We start from the raw sequence: 18,776 nt of genomic DNA on the forward strand, positions 1-18,776 counted from the left end.
CCTGACCCCGGCCACAGGATGTCAGACACTGCCGAGTCGCCACAAAGGAGGTAATGCTTGTGCTCGGGCTGCTCGCATCTTGCTTCCCTTCAGGCATCCCGGCAGCTCTCTTCTCCCTTCTCCCTTCTCCCTTCTCCCTTCTCTCTTCTCCCTTCTCTCTTCTCCCTTCTCCCTTCTCCCTTCTCCCTTCTCCCTTCTCCCTTTTCTCTTCTCCCTTCTCCCTTCTCCCTTCTCCCTTCTCCCTTCTCTCTTCTCCCTTCTCTCTTCTCCCTTCTCCCTTCTCTCTTCTCCCTTCTCTCTTCTCCCTTCTCCCTTCTCCCTTCTCCCTTCTCCCTTTTCTCTTCTCCCTTCTCCCTTCTCTCTTCTCTCTTCTCTCTTCTCTATGTTCTGTTTCCACTGGTGTGTCTGAGTGCTGCAGGTTTAACTGCCACTCTAATCTATCTATCTATCTATCTATCTATCTATCTATAGATCTATTGTCTGTCATCTATCTATCTATCTATCTATAGATCTATTGTCTATCTATCTATCTATCTATCTATCTATCTATCTATCTATCTATCTATCTATCTATCTATCTATCTATCTATCTATCTATCTATCTATCTATCGTTCTATCGTTCTATCGTTCTATCTATCGTTCTATCATTCTATATATCGTTCTATTCTATCTATTGTCTATCTATCTATCTATCTATCTATCTATCTATCTATCTATCTATCTATCTATCTATCTATCTATCTATCTATCTATCTATCTATCTATCTATCTATCTATCTATCTATCTATCTATCTATCTATCTATCTATCTATCTATCTATCTATTGTCTGTCATCTATCTCTCTCTCTCTCTCTCTCTCTCTTTCTCTATCTATCTATCTATCTATCTATCTATCTATCTATCTATCTATCTATCTATCTATCTATCTATCTATCTATCTATCTATCTATCTATCTATCTATCTATCTATCTATCTATCTCTATCTATCTATCTATCTATCTATCTATCTATCTATCTATCTATCTATCTATCTATCTATCGTTCTATCTATCGTTCTATCGTTCTATCTATCTATCGTTCTATCGTTCTATATATCGTTCTATTCTATCTATTGTCTGTCATCTATCTCTCTCTCTCTCTCTTTCTCTATCTATCTATCTATCTATCTATCTATCTATCTATCTATCTATCTATCTATCTATCTATCTATCTATCTATCTATCTATCTATCTATCTATCTATCTATCTATCTATCAAATGTCATCTATCTATCGTTCTATATATTGTTCTATTCTATCTATTGTCTGTCATCTATCTATCTATCTATCTATCTATCTATCTATCTATCTATCTATCTATCTATCTATCTATCTATCTATCTATCTATCTATCTATCTATCTATCTATCTATCTATCTATCTATCTATCTATCTATCTATCTATCTATCTATAGATCTATTGTCTGTCATCTATCTATCTATCTATCTATAGATCTATTGTCTATCTATCTATCTATCTATCTATCTATCTATCTATCTATCTATCTATCTATCTATCTATCTATCTATCTATCTATCTATCTATCTATCTATCTATCTATCTATCTATCTATCTATCTATCTATCTATCTATCTATCTATCTATCTATCTATCTATCTATCTATCTATCTATCGTTCTATCGTTCTATCGTTCTATCTATCGTTCTATCATTCTATATATCGTTCTATTCTATCTATTGTCTATCTATCTATCTATCTATCTATCTATCTATCTATCTATCTATCTATCTATCTATCTATCTATCTATCTATCTATCTATCTATCTATCTATCTATCTATCTATCTATCTATCTATCTATCTATTGTCTGTCATCTATCTCTCTCTCTCTCTCTCTCTCTCTTTCTCTATCTATCTATCTATCTATCTATCTATCTATCTATCTATCTATCTATCTATCTATCTATCTATCTATCTATCTATCTATCTATCTATCTATCTATCTATCTATCTCTATCTATCTATCTATCTATCTATCTATCTATCTATCTATCTATCGTTCTATCGTTCTATCTATCGTTCTATCTATCGTTCTATCTATCGTTCTATCTATCGTTCTATCGATCGTCTGTTTGTCTGTATATTTCTCTATCTACCTACCTCACCTGGGTTTCCCAAACTATGAAAATAGAATATCACGGTAATGTATTAAAGCTACACTATGTAACTTTTCCGTCCACTAGAGGTCGCCTGTTCAAAACAAAGGCGTAGTTTGATGACGCCACGTTTGAGCGCAGACTCTTGGGACATGTGGTCTTCACCTCACAGCCGGTGGAAAACAATCAGGATAGGACTCGGGCAGAAATCATGTTCATGGATGCGATTATTAACATTACTGTAGTATGAAGCAGAGCAGGGCCGAGTGTTGTGGAGCTGAGCAAGCCCGCAGGAGCGATTGAAGAGCGGGACTGTTATTATGGCATAGTCGCCGGCGGGACTTTTATTATGACACGGTTGCCGGCGGCACTTCCTCTTTTCCAGTCATGAGCATGAGGTAACGCAGCTCTATTTATCATATTAGATATATCTGAGTGTGTTGAAAAGGAAGTTATGACGTTCGTTCGGGGGCTGCTATGACACTTGTTCACACTGCAGTGAGAGTAAAGTGTTTCACTGAATAAAAACCGGAAACCGAGGGTGACGCAGATATGACGCAATCGACAGGCGACTCCCTCACACGCATAGCTCCCACGTCCCGGTTCCTCGGTTAAAATAGCAATTTCTCACGATTTACAAATAGTTGGAAACATTTGGGATATTCTAAGTACTCAACTGAACAAAATATATAACACTGGCCTACTGGTTTCTGGATATTTTACTGCAAAAATCCTACATAGTTCACCTTTAAATTAGTTTGAAATGCATGTGAGAGCTATAAATGTAAAGATCAACATAACTCAAAATGTCATGGGGCATTTCTTTATTTCTATAAATGATTTACTCGTCACCCTCATGTAATTCCAAACCTATATGAGTTTTCTTGTGTAAAACACAAAAGAAGATATTTTTTAAAAATGTCAATGTTTTTTCCCCCTATACAATGAAAATCAATGGGGTCCAATGTTGTTTTGGTCCCCATTTACTTAGGCAACAGTTGAAGCGTGGCAAAAAGTTTGGGAAATCTTGTTTTGTTAATGGTTTAGGATTAAAGGTTACAGGGAATGAGAAGTTGAGTTCGCCCTGAAGGCATCCTCATCCTGTTGTCCATGCCTTCATCTGTTTGTTATAATTCCTGAGCGTTCTGCACTCCTCCGTCTCTCTCCATGTTTTCCCCTCAAACCTTTGATTGTCCATTTTGACCCATCAAACATCCTGTTACCCCTTAGGTCCTGCTACCTGGGCAATGGCGACGTCTAAACCTGACATCATGATTATCCTACTGAGTAAACTTTTAGAGGAAGGAGATGGCTTCTACAAGGTCAGATTTACTCATCATTTACCTCTCGTGTTTGCACAGATTTGTCTAGAACAAAGACATTGGCTCTATGTATTTACACAGTCAATCACCTTTTCTCCTGCAGAAGGGTAAAGTGAAGGAGGCAGCTCAGCGCTACCAGTATGCTCTGAAGAAATTTCCCCGTGAAGGATTAAGTGAGGACCTGAAGACCTTTAAAGAGCTCAAAGTGTCTTTGTTCCTGAACTTGTCTCGCTGTCGGAGGAAAATGAATGTGAGAACAGCATGAACGTTTCTAAAAATAGTCATTCTGATTATTAGTGCACACAGTAAGGTGATGCCTGTGATGCTGTAATATTGTTACTGCAGTATGTCATAAGAACCTTGCTGATATACCTCTAGGACAACTGTGCAAATAAATGAAATGTCAACCCCCAAATACAAAAATAAAATATATTTCACTGTACACACTTTCTTGGTCACAGGACTTTGGTATGGCGGAAGAGTTTGCTACCAAGGCTCTGGAACTGAAGCCTAAGTCTTATGAGGCATACTATGCTAGAGCCCGTGCCAAGCGTAGCAGCAGGTAGGGTTCATTATTTTCTTTCCTTTCACATCAGATTACTTATAGATGGCTTACTATTTCCATTGCCACTCCGTAGGCAATTCGCTGAAGCACTAGACGACCTGAGGGAAGCCATGAAGCTGTGTCCCAACAATCGTGAAATCCAGCGCCTCCTTCAGCGCGTGGACGAGGAGTACAGACAGGTCACCCAACCAGAGGAGCCAGAGCTTGAGCCTCCTCCATCTCCACCACCATCTCCCTTACCAGTGGAGGAAGATGAGGAGCCCCCTCATCACACCCCTCCCCCTGAGCCACGACTGGACGATATGGAACCTGTTCAAGACTTGTTTGAGGATGACGACTTCCTCGAACAAGAGCTAGAAGCTGTGTCAATCGGTCTTTCCTCTGAGATTCACTCGAATGCTTCGAGCCTTGCCATTATACGTAGTCCACCCCTTTCTCCAACCCATCATGACACTGGCTACCTATCAGGAGGGCAGGCCTTTGAGTACCACCCGAGCTCATCCTCCATGTCATCTCCTACCCATCATAGTTACCAGTCCACCTCCCCGTGCATCTCCCCAACACATCAGAACTCCCACTACCGCCAGAGTCCGCCCCATACTTCGCCCGCCCATCAGTCCTCCTACCGGTTCAGTCCTCCACCCATGGGCGGTGGAGGAAACCAGGGCATGGACTACCAGAGTCCTCCGCCATCTCCTCTTCGGCGCGGGGTTCCATTCAGAGCAAGTCCTCCAGTCGAGAGTGTGTGTCTATATCGTTCCCAATCTGGCTCTCCAGTCCGCTACCAGCAGGAGCCTTTACCTAGCCGTCCTAAATCGCCGCTGTTGAAGATGAGCAGCCAGCGATCTTTCCAGCTCCAGTCGCAACCTTCCCAGAGCTCCCAGAGCAGCCAGCACCACCAGGTTCAGGGTCTTCGCCTGCAGCCCTCTATGGCACAGATCGTCCGCACCAACCAGCCCAGTAACAGTGCGTACAGCCATTTGGCGCATCCACTCAGCAGCAGGTATCAGGGTAGTTCCATGGATGTGGACAGGGAGAGAGATCGGGAGCCAAGACTTGTGTACCAGCCCTCATTGGATGGCCGGTCAATGTCTCAAGTGCAATCCAGCCTTAGTGTGGGAGCTCTCTGTCAGCACGGGGGCCGAGGCGGGCCTGCCGGGGTAATGGAGTCAAACTTGGGGAAAGACGAGCTCCCTCCCTCACGTCCTGCTTCAGCCTACCGTTCAACCACCGGGGGACCCGGAGGCATGCGCTTCAGCCAAACCCCCCAGATTAGCCGCAGTCAGTCAGCAGCATACTATCCCGTCTCCAAGCATGAACTTGAGAGAGCAGTGGCCGCCTCTGCTTTGCCACCTTGCCAACTGGGCTCTCCGGAGATCCCCCACCTAGTGCGCAGACCTATCAGTGCCAATACAAGTGACCTAAAGCAGCACGTGCCGACCCCCAGACCACTGATCCACTCCCAGAGCGTAAATCTTCGCTTCTCCCCGTCTAGCAGTAACATCTCCTCAGGCTCCAGTTGCAATTTAGCCCCTGGCTTCAGGCCCTCCTCCTCCATGGCTCAAATGGAAATCCCGTTGCAGACCACATATGAGCGAAGCTTCGATGAGCCATCTGCCCTCTCGCCCTCTCAGAGCGGGCTCTACCCGGGCGAACCCGCCCGATCCCGGACCACTCCATTTATGGGAGTCATCGACAAGACCGCAAGGACTCAGCAGCAGTACCTTCACCAGCCTTCCCGGGCCTGGCCCGTTTCATCCCTGGAATCGGTCATCACTAGCCCTACGTCGCCTGGCAACTTGATCCACCAAGCCTCCACCGCCTCTTCCTACAGCCCACCTACATCTCTAGGCAATATTGCCTACTACAATAAGACCAATAATGCCCAGAATGGACACATGCTAGAGGAGGAGTACTACGTCCAGCCGCAGCCCTCCTCCCTAGGCAAGCTTGCTAACGGAGGGGCCCGTGATCGAGACCTCCTAGAGCGGGTGAGCCAGGTGCCAACGTACCAGGATGTTAAAGTGGCGCGGACAATGCCCGTGGCACAGGCGTACCAGGAGAACATGTACCGCCAGCTTTCCCGTGATGCCAGACAAGGTCCCACCTCGCCCATCAAACCAAAGAGACCCTATGTGGAGTCAAACGTTTAATAGGCACCCAAAAGGGTGGGCACAAAGGTGTGTGTGAGACAGTGAATGTTTGTGTCAGGTTGTACGTAAGGGACTGTGTAGGTGCAGGATATTAAAACCAGTATTTCAAGTAAAGGAAACTGAATAATAGACATACTTTTAAAAAACAGTGTTACAAAGTTGCCTGTGCCTACTTCTGTTGGTAAAAATTTGCGTGATGAACAGGCTCCAAATATCCTGACGGCACCCTTTTGGAATATTAGAATAGAGTATGTGACAAAAAATGTTCTGCACATTATAAGAAAGCACATTTATTGACGTTCCACAACAGAGGCCTACATGCAGAGAAATAGTGTCTTGCCATCGTTCCTAGCACTAAAGCGGATCTAAAACTGGGAATCTATGTGTTGAGCTCATTCTCTCTCATTTACTCTCTCTCTCTCTTCCCAATGAAACTAAACCAATATGCTAGGCTTTCTGGGCATCATATTGTTGGATTGTTCAATACTGTAAAAAGGAAAACATATTTCCGAAAAACTAAGCTGTAGTTACAGAAGGAAAAGAGGAATATTTATAATTAAGTTATATGATGTATAGAAATATTAAAGCAGTTTTTGTGTCAAGTTTATTTTTTTTGTCTTTAATTTTGGAAATCGTATCAGATATTTTCAAAGAGTTTATGACTTAGTTATTACCTCCTAATTCTGGCTCCCACGCAGAAATATTGTTTGTCAAAATTCACAGTTGTGCTGTGGCAATAATATTAGTTGAACCAATTTCTTGGGGATAAGCTTAATATGATTTTCAAGTAACCCTCGTATAGCTTCTGTCTTTATTTAAATGAAAAGATTTGAGTTAGTTACCAAGTACTGGAGTGGCAATCCTGCCGTATTTCAAGTGGAAGAATGTATCACACCATAGACGTCTTATGAACTCTACAGTATGTATACTACACACAACACAAAGTTTCAGGGGCGTTTGCAAGGTAGTAATACAATTTCTTTTCTTTTTTGTTCTAAGAAATGGAATATTGCATTGTCACAGAGAAGCATCGGTATATCAAGTGAAGTATGTTTGTTTGAACTTTGAATCTTTTATTCGTAAATTTGGTCTGCACTGACTGTCTGTGACATTTTGAAGAAAGAGAGCACTTTATTCATTTGTAAGGATTGTATGGAATGTGAATATTGGGGGACTGAAGATGTGTTTTTTTTGTCGTTTTTTTTAAATCTGGGATAGGACATCCTTACTAACGAACGTTCAGTCAACACTGGAAAATAACCTGTGATTAGTTGTACTACTAGAAAACAAATAGAAGTCATTGTCCTTGGTGCAATTCTAATTTTTCAAGCAAATGAATGAACAATAATATAAAAGAGCAAAATTATGTTTTTAAAAAGATGTGTATATAACAGCCTTTATAGAGCGCAGTGTACTTGCTGTATATAGTGGCCAAATGTGTTCATGCATACAAAATCCTGCTCACCTCTGCAAACGCGTCGCCGAACGCAGGACTTGATGAGCCTCACGTGTCAAACACCGTTCAGTGGCATCACACACTACCGAAAAGCAAACCAGCCGTTTTGAAATAGTGTATTTGTCGTGTAAAAAAAAACAACAATATTCAGCTAGTTCCTTTTGAAATTCTCTGCTTCAGAATGCAATATTATTAACACGCAGAGCTTAAATGTGGCTTTGGTCGGATCTTCTCAAAAATACAGTATATGATCAGATATCTAGACAGCTTGTCTTAAAGGCAACCATATTCACCTTTCTATTGCTGTCAGTGTTAACCTGCTTGAATCGAGAGATGCCTCGTGGTCGAATTTGGGGACAGGCGAAATAAGGCTCATCAAGGGCCTCTGTAGAGTGTTGTGGTTTTCAGTGCAAGTTATTTTCGCTGTACATAACCTGACGCATGATTTATCCTCCATTCCCCTCCGAAATCGACATACACAGACGTTCGTCAAATCTGCCGTATGTCTCCAATAGAGGAACTTGACAGAAAAAACGAACACAAAAAAAAAATATCTCGCACTCATCTGACATTTACCTCTAAAGGTTTTGGCCATTCTTTTTATTTTTCCGTTGGATTTGAGTTGATTTTAATGTATTTGCTTGCTAAGCAGAGTTTCTCGTCTGTAAATGTGAGCTTTCAGAGCGCTGTGACAACGTTTAATGACTTCAATAAACCAGAATGTGTTTTTATCATGTCAGTGGTCATTTTTATGTGGTTTATGTTTAGTACGAGTTACTTTACATGTAAGAAATGTAAAACACTGGGCAAAAGATTGTTCGTTTTATTGTGGTTTGCTTTATATAGGCCTACAGCTGAACAGAACTGCTATTTGTCCTGTCAGTGGCAACCAGCTCAAATCAAATCAGGGCGAGCATCATGACTATTGCTCATGTTTGGCAAACGCCCACGTGTTGAACCGACACATATGATATCTCAAAATCATGCAGGCTGTTGAGGATAGAATTTCTAAGTGATTTTTCCTCTGGCAGACATTAAAACAAAAATAAATCCAACCATTCTAAACACCTTAGCAACACCTAGAACAACTGATTCAGTCTGTTTTAGACCAGTCAAATAACTAAAACAATTTTGTAAACAATTGTACTTTTTAAAAAGAATCATCAAAGAACAGGAAAAAACATTTTCACTTAAAGGAACACGCCACTATTTTTGAAAACAGGCTCATTTTCCGACTCCCCTAGAGTTAAACAGTTGAGTTTTACCGTTTTCGAATCCATTCAGCCGATCTCCGGGTCGGGCGGTAGCACTTTTAGCATAGCTTAGCATAGATCATTGAATCTGATTAGACCGTTAGCATCACGCTCAATAAAATGACCAAAGAGTTTCGATATTTTTCCTATTTAAAACTTGACTCTTCTGTAGCTACATCGTGTACTAAGACCGACGGAAATTGAAAAGTTGTGATTTTCTAGGCCGGTATGGCTAGGAACTATACTCTCATATATAATAATTAAGAGCTTTGAGCCGTACCATGAGTGCAGCGGCGCAATGATATTACACAGCATCTAAAAATAGTCCCCAGCGCTCCCTGTGTAAGCAGGTTGTCACATTGGTTATGTTGATGGAAGTTAGCCTATTTTCAGGCACTGTGTAATATCATTGCGCCGCTGCACTCATGGTACGGCTCAAAGCTCTTGATTATCACGCAGGAATGAGAGTATAGTTCCTAGCCATACCGGCCTAGAAAATCACAACTTTTCATTTTCCGTTGGTCTTAGTACACGATGTAGCTACAGAAGAGTCAAATTTTAAATAGGAAAAATATGGAAACTCTTTGGTCATTTTTCTGAGCGAGATGCTAACGGTCTAATCAGATTCAATGATCTATGCTAAGCTATGCTAAAAGTGCTACCGCCAGACCCGGAGATCGGCTGAATGGATTCGAAAACGGTAAAACTCAACTGTTTAACTATAGGGGAGTCGGATAATAAGCCTATTTTCTAAAAAAAAACGCAGTGTTCCTTTAAGACTTTCTTTGGCACAAACTACATTTTTATGAACTGCAGCAATCCATATTCCATTTCGCTTCTTCTTGGCAAAACAATCTTTAAAGCTGCAAGCGCCTGCATTGTCTGCTTGTATTTAAATGGAACTCCATTAATGATTGACCTTCAGATGATTTGTGTCAATGTTTCAAACACCGAACGCTGCGGCATTCCCTTTCACTCCTTCTTGGGTTTGGCTGTGAGGAGATGCACAAATCCTGGTACTAACACCATGACCACCTGCGGCACAATGGTGTATTTCAGGAAGAACAGGAAGTAGAAGAGAAGAGGAGGAACAGTGGGAAGAGGGAAACTGCTGATGTAGTGGAGGGCCATGGACGACAGAGCCAGACAGAGAGTCCTGGGTACCCATGCAAGAGCCCATCCATCTGGCTTCCAATACTGTGCAAGTCCAAGCCCTAGCAGAACCCCGGCATCACGGTTCAGAGAGGAGAAGGGCGCGGTGTCCAAGCGGATCCACTCGGAGTGAGAACACCACCTCTTAGCCAGCGAGATGGACCTGCGGTTCACAGTATAAGAGTGTAAGTTTGCAGTGAAACAAGTCATTCATACAGGATTAAAGGATTAGTTCACTTCAAAATGAAAATTTCCCGATAATTTACTCACCCCCATCTCATCCAAGATGTTGTTTTTTATTTGAATTGGCTCGATTAAACAGACATTTCAAGCTCTCTCATGCCTGTGAGGTAAGTAGCCCATATGCTGAGTTTCGGTTCATTTATGTGACGCGCTGCAGTTCTTCCTGCAGTCGAATACGGAGCAACTTTCTGCTCTTAAGTTTAAGTTAAAGTCACGTGCTTCTGATTTGTCATGTTGTTGGTCTTGGCAGCAATTATCTTGTCCCAAATAGTGCATTGCCACTGTTGGCATTGAGCCTGGTGAAATGTAGCCACACTTTTCGGAACATGCAATATATCAAAAGAAAGCAACATTTTGACCAAAGAGCTGAGAAAGACTACATCCGGATGGGATTCACAACAATGATCAAAACACAGATGGAGTAGTTTGAGTCCATCAACACCCCAAAGCTTCACAGTCCTTTAGCTCGTCCTGGAGCGACATTTCATTCAGTAACATTAGGCAGTTTTGATTCATATGCTGTTTAATGTTTGATGATTGCGTTATTTTACATGTGATTTGATTACATATGATATTGCTTGTTTCTGCTTCTTTTTCATCCGTGTTTTGATCAGGAGATTCTGTAATCTTTCAGAAGATGTGCAATAGCACCCTCTGGTGTGCCCCAAGCGTCCATTTAAGGCCCGCTTCTCTTTTCACTTTATATGCTGCCATTGGGTGCCATGTTTAAGAAATATAAGATCTCCGGCTCTGGTGGCCGTGTCGGAGCCTTAATGCACCGCAGTCGGGGTTAAGGCTGATTTATACTTCTGCATCGGCGTCAATTTAAATTTATACTTCTGCGTCCTCCCAGAAGGAGCATGTGTACCCCCGAGGGAAGGGTTCTGGTAGACCAATCACAGCGCTTGCGGTCCGTGTAGAAAAGACGCGTTGTTACATTTTTGGAGAGGTGCACGTCAGGGTACATCATAGACTATGCATGCAACACACAGCCTACGACGTAGCTACGGCATACACTCAACGCAGAAGTATAAATTGGGCTTTACACACTAAGAACTCACGTGCGAGCCGCGTCTCCGGGCGTAAGCTAGTGTTTTTCCGCCACAGCCATTCATGCTGCATGCTTACTGGCTCACTGACGTTGACGAGATTAAGCCACAGGTATCGAAATTTGGTATCGAACGACAAGACCTTTTGCGATATTCGATAGTATCGAGGCAATTTGGTCGGTGCCTAAAAAGTATCAAACTCAATACTCAACCCCAGTCAGCATAGCAGTGGCAGGAGATCTTCTATTTCTTAAACATGGCACCCAATGGCAGCATATAAAGGGAAAAGAGAAGCGGGCCTTAAATGGACGCTTGGGGCACACCAGAGGGTGCTATTGCACATCTTCTGAAAGATTACAGAATCTCCTGATCAAAACACGGATGAAAAAGAAGCAAAACAAGCAATATCATATGTAAAATAAGTAACGCAATCATCAAACATTAAACAGCATATGAATTAAAACGGTCTAATGTTACTGAATGAAATGAGCTACAGGACTGTGAAGCTTTGGGGTGTTGATGGACTCAAACTACTCCATCTGTGTTTTGATCATTGTTGTGAATCCCATCCGGATGTAGTCTTACTCAGCTTTTTGGTCAAAATGTTGCTTTCTTTTGATATATTGCATGTTCCGATATTCATACAACAGAATATTCTGGGGGGCCATGAACATTTTGTGAAAATAATCAAAAATGCTGGCGGTGGCTGGCAACTTCTTTTTTTAAAACGCTTGCGGGGAAAGAGTTAATTGTTACAATTGAGATGTACATGTGCTGAAATCAAACGGTAACACTTTACAATAAGTTTCATTAGTTAACATTAGTTAACTACATTAGTTAACATGAACTAATAATGAACTGCACTTATAAAGCATTTATTTATCTTTGTTAATTAATTTCAACATTTACTAATGCATTATTAAAATCTTGTTAACATTAATGTATGTGAACTAACATGAACAAACCATGAACAGCTGGATTTTTATGAACTAACGTTACCAAAGATGAACTAATGCTGAACAGAGGTGTTGCTCATGGTAAGTTCATGTTAACTAAAACATTAACTTATGTTAGCTAATACAACCTTATTATAAAGTGTTACCAATCAAACGTGTTAAGCTAAAGAAATGTAAAAATTTTTACACAATATTAACTCAAATGTCACATTGTACCCACCAAGAGAGATCAATCCCAGTCTTTTCCAGGACACCATGCAGCACAAGAGCTCCAAAGAGCAAAGTCAAGCTACAGCAAAAGAAGAACAGCAGGGGGCGGCATTCAGGCACAGTCCGGTTCAGATAAACCCCCAGCAACACCCCTGTGGAGAAAGTGCATTAAGATCCTATATATTTTTGTTAAAGATAGTGAGTATGGATGTATGTATTTATGACTGACCTGTCAGAAGACCTGCGATGACTTGATGAGGGAAGTGAGCCAGGATGAAGATCCGAGAAAGGCCCACACATCCCAAAAATACTGCGTACAACAGGTACGGCACTGCAGCTAATATCTTACTGTACAGCAAAGAGTTTGATTAGTTAGTATAACATATGAATAAACAGCATTTATATGTCTGCACTAATGCTGTGATGTGAATTATTAGAGCATGTGAGAACCTTATAATAGTATAAAATCCTTTTTTTAAATGGAACAGTAGACAAAATATTGACAAAAGTTTGCATGTTTTTTGTATCGAGTATCATATTTGATACATCAGGCTTTTATGGCTCATATAGTGAGAATATTTGAAGCTCACACTCGAGGAGGAGAAACATTTGGTGCATATGATAATATTTATATGGCCAAAATGTACGATGAAATTACCACTTATATAAAATGGATATAGTTGTCACTTCAGAAGTTGTATATTTCCCAATAATATGTCTTAGTAAGATGATATTTAAATGCTCAGTTTTATGATCAAAGCTGTAGTTTTAAAAACGTATAATGTAATGCAATACAATGATGATTGAGAGATGTAAACTTAAATAAACTTTTTCTTAAAAGCCTGATGGATCATATTTAAAACTCACATTTTAACTTGAATTAATATATATATATATATATATATATATATATATATATATATATATATATATATATATATATATATATATATATATATATATATATATATATATATATATATATATATATATATATATATATATATATATATATATATATATACACACTGTATAATAATAATAAAAATAATATATATCTTATTATATAATTCTAAATAATAATAATATTTAAAATTATATAATATTATATATATATATTTATTTAGTTATGTATTTATATATAATATATTAAAAATGAATAATATATAAAGTATATAAAAAGATAATGATATATATATATATATTATTATATAATTTTAAATAATAATAATAATAAAAAAAAAATATATATATATATATATATGCATGTATGGCTAATCAAGTAAGGTTTACATCAGTTGCTTCAGTCCAGTAAACATTGATCTTGAAATATTGCAAAATAAAAGTTATTCTGACATTTACTTTAATGGCTTTCTGGGTTTAAAGACAGACCTGCCTGTGCGAGTGTGAAAGAATGATGCCAGTGAAGAGACGATCAGCCACCAGACCGCACTAGTGACCATGGCATGACCTGAAGGACTGCCTGAGAAACATGGCTGAGGCATTACGGCTCATTTCATTGACATCTGGAAATGGTTGAGGTAAAACGATCTATATAAGGAGGATCATTTCACTGCTTTACCTGGGCCAGTCTCGCAGGTAGACAGGAACTGCTGGACTTTCGGTGGGTTTTTAGAAAACAATCCAGATTCTCCAATCCACCAATATGGCCTCTCGCCAAAGAGGATCCTGAGTGTCAAGATACATAAATGACAGTCAGCGTGAAACGCCATTCACAACATTGAGCTTAAAACTACCATTTTATAAAAACTAAAGAACGTTCTCTACAGTTTACTTTCTAAATGCACTCGGAATCATTTATAATCAAAAGAGTAAGAAATTACTACATTGATTTAATGAGGGTTTTCCAGAAACAATTCTGCTAATTTAGTGCTCAATTATTACACCCAACTTGTGAATGGTAGTGTAGCAATATTTCCACAAAAATATTAACAGCACTTTTTTTAAACTGAAGTGATTTTTTTTTTTAAACTGCTTTAAAATTAAAATAAAATTATAATTCATTGATTTATATGTGGTTTTAGTATGTCATATTGCCATATTTATATAAGCAATGCTGGTATTCTGACTATTCTGAATAACAACTCTACAACTAAATATATAAAAGTAAAATAAAACGTCAGGGAAGTTTCAGGGAAATGTGCTTTATCATAAAAATAATGTTAAAACAATGCAAAATAGCATTTATTTTTATACAAGTACTTTTCTTCTTGTAATTTGGGGTGAAATGTGACCCAAACATGTTTTCGAGAGATTGACCCATACAAAACAGTTATATGTAAATATAAAATATGAAATTTTTGACCGATAATTACCAATAATTTGAACCAATATATTGGCCATTAAATCTAAATTTTTATATAATTTTTGAGAGCCTGATTACAAAAACAAAAGTCTCACCATTAAAATCCATGTCCCAAACACAATTATAGTGTGCTCATTATAATTGAATTATGAGGGTTTTTAAAAAAACACACACGGTGCTTGAAAGTTTGTGAACCGCTTGCAGAATCTTGAAAATGTGAATAATTTTAACAAAATAAGAGATCATACAAAATGCTTGTTATTTTTTATTTAGTGCTGTCCTGAATGAGATATTTTACATAAAAAATGTTTATATATAGTTCACAAGACAAAAAAATTGCTGAATTTATAAAAATTCAAAAGTTGAACTGTTGTGTTGTTCCCTGGATGATCCGTGTGTGTGTGTGTGTGTGTGTGTGTGTGTGTGTGTGTGTGTGTGTGTGTGTGTGTGTGTGTGTGTGTGTGTGTGTGTGTGTGTGTTGTTGTTCTTGAGTCTCTTGTTTGTCCTGAGGAGTTAAACTGACCAACGATCTTCAGAAAAATCCTCCAGGACCCAAAAATCCCTCAGTTTTCCAGCATCTTTTGCATATTTAAACCCTTTCCAGCAGGGACTGTGTGATTTTGAGATCTGAGGACGATTGAGGGACTCAAACACGACTATTAGAAAAGGTTGAAACATTCACTGATGCTCCAGAAGGAAGCACGACGCAGGATGGAGACGTCCACATTTTTCTAATTTTGTTAATTTAGTACTGCCCTTCAGAAGCAACAGAAGATACTTGCATGTATCCCAGAAGACAAATTAAGTACAATTTATCTTGATCTTGAAGGGTCAAGGGTCAAGCCAAACATCACTTGTCTCTTCATCAGACACATATCCTTCAAGAATGATTTTATGTTCAATATTAAAATAAGAATGAATGATACTCAAGTTATAACCATTTCCTACATTTGATAAATCTGTTCTCTATATTCACGGAGTGATTTTGGATATTGTAGTGTTTTAGTTGCTCTGTGCTTTTGAATCCAGATTATTCAGGAGCTGCTCTGATGTCTGTGTCAAGACGTGCTGACAGGCAACTGTCCTTGGTGTTGTAATACACTCCAGGAGTAAAACGAGATCAGCATGTGTTAACTATATGTCTTACTGAGGTGACCCCTGGGGTCATCCATGTAACAGCTATGGGACTCTTTTGGGGAGAAATGTACCTCTCTGATACTTTTCTTTCTTTATAGAATAAAGTCACTTCTGTACTAAATGTAGTATCAGCATGTTTTGGAGAAGTGCTTTGTTGATAGTTAGTTAAGATGTCCCGACCTTGATGGAAACTGTTTTTCTGGGGAACTTTGTGTGTGCGTCTCATGATTCTGTGCAGATCCAGTATTGGAGATGGTCCTTTCGGCAGACGATTCCAGACTTTGAGGCGTCTTTTCTGTGACCTCCGAGGTCATTGAGGATTAATCTGGGCCTGGGCGACACAGAGTCTACGCATTTTGAGAGATATATGTCCCTATCTGTCTACGTGTGGAAAGTTGCTTACGTTGCATGTTGTTAGAACCAATCAGAATCATTCCACATGGCAGTAATGACGTGTCTAGACCTTGAAAACAGTATAACTGTTCAGAAAATTGTATGTACGTTAGACGGAGGCGGGGAGACTGTTAGAGGGAGTGCGGCCTACGAACTCCTCTTGAGCTGGCTTCTGCTGATGAAACTGCAAACTATTCTTCAGTAAAATTTTCTTTAATTAATCTGACTCCTGGTCTTCATTTTTCACTACTGGTCCTGGGTCCTAAGCTGTTACCCCAACAATCTTCAAATTCAATAAGTTTTCACCCCCCGGCTCTTAATGCGTTGTTTCCTTCTGGAGCATCAGTGAATGTTTTAACCTTTTTAATAGTTGTGTTTGAGTCCCTCAATTGTCCTCAGTGTGAAAAGATGGATGGAAAATCATACAGTCATTGCTGGAAAGGGTTGAAATATGCAAAAGATGCTGGAAAACTGAGGGATTTTGGGGACCTGGAGGATTTTTCTGAAGATCGTTGGTCAGTTGAACTGCTCAGGACAAACAAGAGACTCAAGAACAACATCACAAAACACACACACACAGCCGTGGATCATCCAGGGAAAGACACTAATATTAAGAATCATGGGGATGTAAACTTTAGGACCGGGTCATTTTAATAAATTCAGCTATTTTTTATTTTTTAGACTTGTGGACTATATGTAATTAAACTTTTATGTAAAATATCTTATACAGGACAGTACTAAATAAATCAAAAATAACATGCAATTTGATTGATCTCTCTTATTTTGTTAAAACTGTTAACAAATTCTGCAAGGGGTTCACAAACTTTCAAGCAGCACTATATGCGTTATATATATATATATATATATATATATATATATATATATATATATATATATATATATATATATATATATATATAAAACGCATATAGTGCTGCTTGAAAGTTTGTGAACCCCTTGCAGAATTTGTTAACATATATATATATATATATATATATTTTTTTTTTTATATATATGTTCACAAATTCTGTAAGGGGTTCACAAACTTTCAAGCAGCACTAAATGCGATATATATATATATATATATATATATATATATATATATATATATATATATATATATATATATATATATATATATATATATATATATATATATATATATTCACAAATTCAGCAAGGGGTTCACAAACTTTCAAGCAGCACTATATGCTATATATATATATAACGCAAATATATTGCTGCTTGAAAGTTTTTATAATACATTAAACATATTTATACTACTAACCTTCATGTGGAATATATGTGGAATATATACTACATAAGAAGTCATTATAAAACTAGTTTACCCATCATCTGACATTCAGTTTCAATTTCAAACACCCCAACATGCAAAGCAAGTCATACCATTTGAGAACCAAATTAAGCCACTCTGATAAAGCTGCGACCCAGAGAACAGCGATGCCCGTCCGTCGGTGGATGTAAAACACGACAGGAAAGACCAGGAGGACTGCAGCTTTCGGGTCGCCCATATGAGAAGAGACTAGCCAGAAATCCTCGTAGCTGCTGGTTCTCTGCTGAAGAGCCTCCGCCATCCAAACGCCTTGCCGGTGAACGGTCTCCATTATAGGATGATGAATAAACATCCACAGATAGCATTAAAGTCGCCTGTTCATCTTACATGAAACAGACTGCGTGAATCTGAGTTAAACCAACTGTCAAAGGTGCTTCTGCAGCGGCTGTTGATCTGTCAGGAGTTCAGACCATAGACGTATTTATTATGTCTATGGTTCAGACCTCCACTAAGACGGGTACCGCAGTGGGACAAAATTCACTAAAACGCATATTTCAAATATTAGTTTATAAATACACTCTGAAACCCTTTTAAGCACACAAATTAAGAACCTTATGAAAACAAAAAAGCTTTTCAAATGCATATAACCACCAAATTTTAACGTGTGTGTTTGTTTTTATACATTTACTCTGTTGTATTGTTATTATTTATCTCACTCTGTACTTTTTGTTCCATATCTGACTGATATTTCTGAAATAAATACAACTTTAAAATAAACAAATATATTGTAGTTGAATTCAATTATTTTATTGAATTTACAGTAGAGCAATCCAGTCATAAAAATAAATCCATATAAACAATATCCTTATATCAGACGACAGTCATACATCTGTTATCTTTTTCAATGACAAAGATGTCTTAATAACTTTACGATTGTTCTTTATCTAGATTAAAGAGTCATAAAAGATCTTGACATGTATTTTGCTGTGTATATATTTCCCAAATAAAATAAGAATATTCATTATGTTGTCCATCTCTTGCATAAACAAAAGTGGTAACATTTATTTATTATGTATTTATTTATTTGTGTAGGTATTATCTTATTAATA

General features: G+C 38.6%; 2 protein-coding genes across 5 annotated transcripts in view; one reads left to right on the plus strand and one right to left on the minus strand.

Annotated features, from left to right (window-relative positions):
• Positions 1–8,386, plus strand: part of tanc2b (tetratricopeptide repeat, ankyrin repeat and coiled-coil containing 2b) — a 94,483-nt gene extending 86,097 nt beyond the window's left edge. The window contains exons 20-23 of the mRNA XM_079801649.1: positions 3,389–3,480; positions 3,584–3,730; positions 3,942–4,042; positions 4,119–8,386. Coding sequence (XP_079657775.1) covers positions 3,389–3,480; positions 3,584–3,730; positions 3,942–4,042; positions 4,119–6,198 — 2,420 coding nt within the window. The 3' untranslated portion in view covers positions 6,199–8,386. The remainder of the gene's footprint in view (positions 1–3,388; positions 3,481–3,583; positions 3,731–3,941; positions 4,043–4,118) is intronic.
• A 68-nt stretch (positions 8,387–8,454) lies between these two features.
• g6pc3 (glucose-6-phosphatase catalytic subunit 3) lies at positions 8,455–18,189 on the minus strand. Of its 4 annotated transcripts, none has more exons than XR_013815397.1 (7): positions 17,781–18,177; positions 14,100–14,206; positions 13,910–14,000; positions 12,747–12,865; positions 12,528–12,669; positions 9,521–10,222; positions 8,455–8,995 (listed from the first exon to the last, which is right to left on the minus strand). XR_013815397.1 is itself a non-coding variant. In XM_079801675.1 (6 exons), the coding sequence occupies exons 1-6, from the start codon at positions 18,017–18,019 to the stop codon at positions 9,880–9,882; spliced, it is 1,041 nt and encodes a 346-aa protein (XP_079657801.1). In that variant the 5' UTR covers positions 18,020–18,189; the 3' UTR covers positions 8,461–9,879. The 4 variants fall into 4 exon arrangements, 1 of the variants encoding a protein (XP_079657801.1); XR_013815398.1 differs by having other exon boundaries at positions 8,456–8,943; positions 9,651–10,222; XR_013815399.1 differs by having other exon boundaries at positions 8,459–8,943; positions 9,620–10,222; positions 17,781–18,182.
• Between the last annotated feature and the right edge of the window lie 587 nt (positions 18,190–18,776).

This window comes from Gobio gobio (genome assembly GCF_949357685.1).
Source record: "Gobio gobio genome assembly, chromosome: 20".
Taxonomy (NCBI): Eukaryota; Metazoa; Chordata; class Actinopteri; order Cypriniformes; family Gobionidae; genus Gobio; species Gobio gobio.

What these genes read in the sequence shown, in the direction of transcription:
- g6pc3 (XM_079801675.1), bottom strand. Translation starts at nt 18,019, where the DNA reads ATGTTTATTCATCATCCTATAATGGAGACCGTTCACCGGCAAGGCGTT. An exon ending in TACCTGCGAGACTGGCCCAG is followed by an intron (nt 14,001 to 14,099) that starts GTAAAGCAGTGA and finishes CATGTTTCTCAG; the next exon opens with GCAGTCCTTCAGGTCATGCC. An exon ending in TTTCACACTCGCACAGGCAG is followed by an intron (nt 12,866 to 13,909) that starts GTCTGTCTTTAA and finishes TTTGCTGTACAG; the next exon opens with TAAGATATTAGCTGCAGTGC.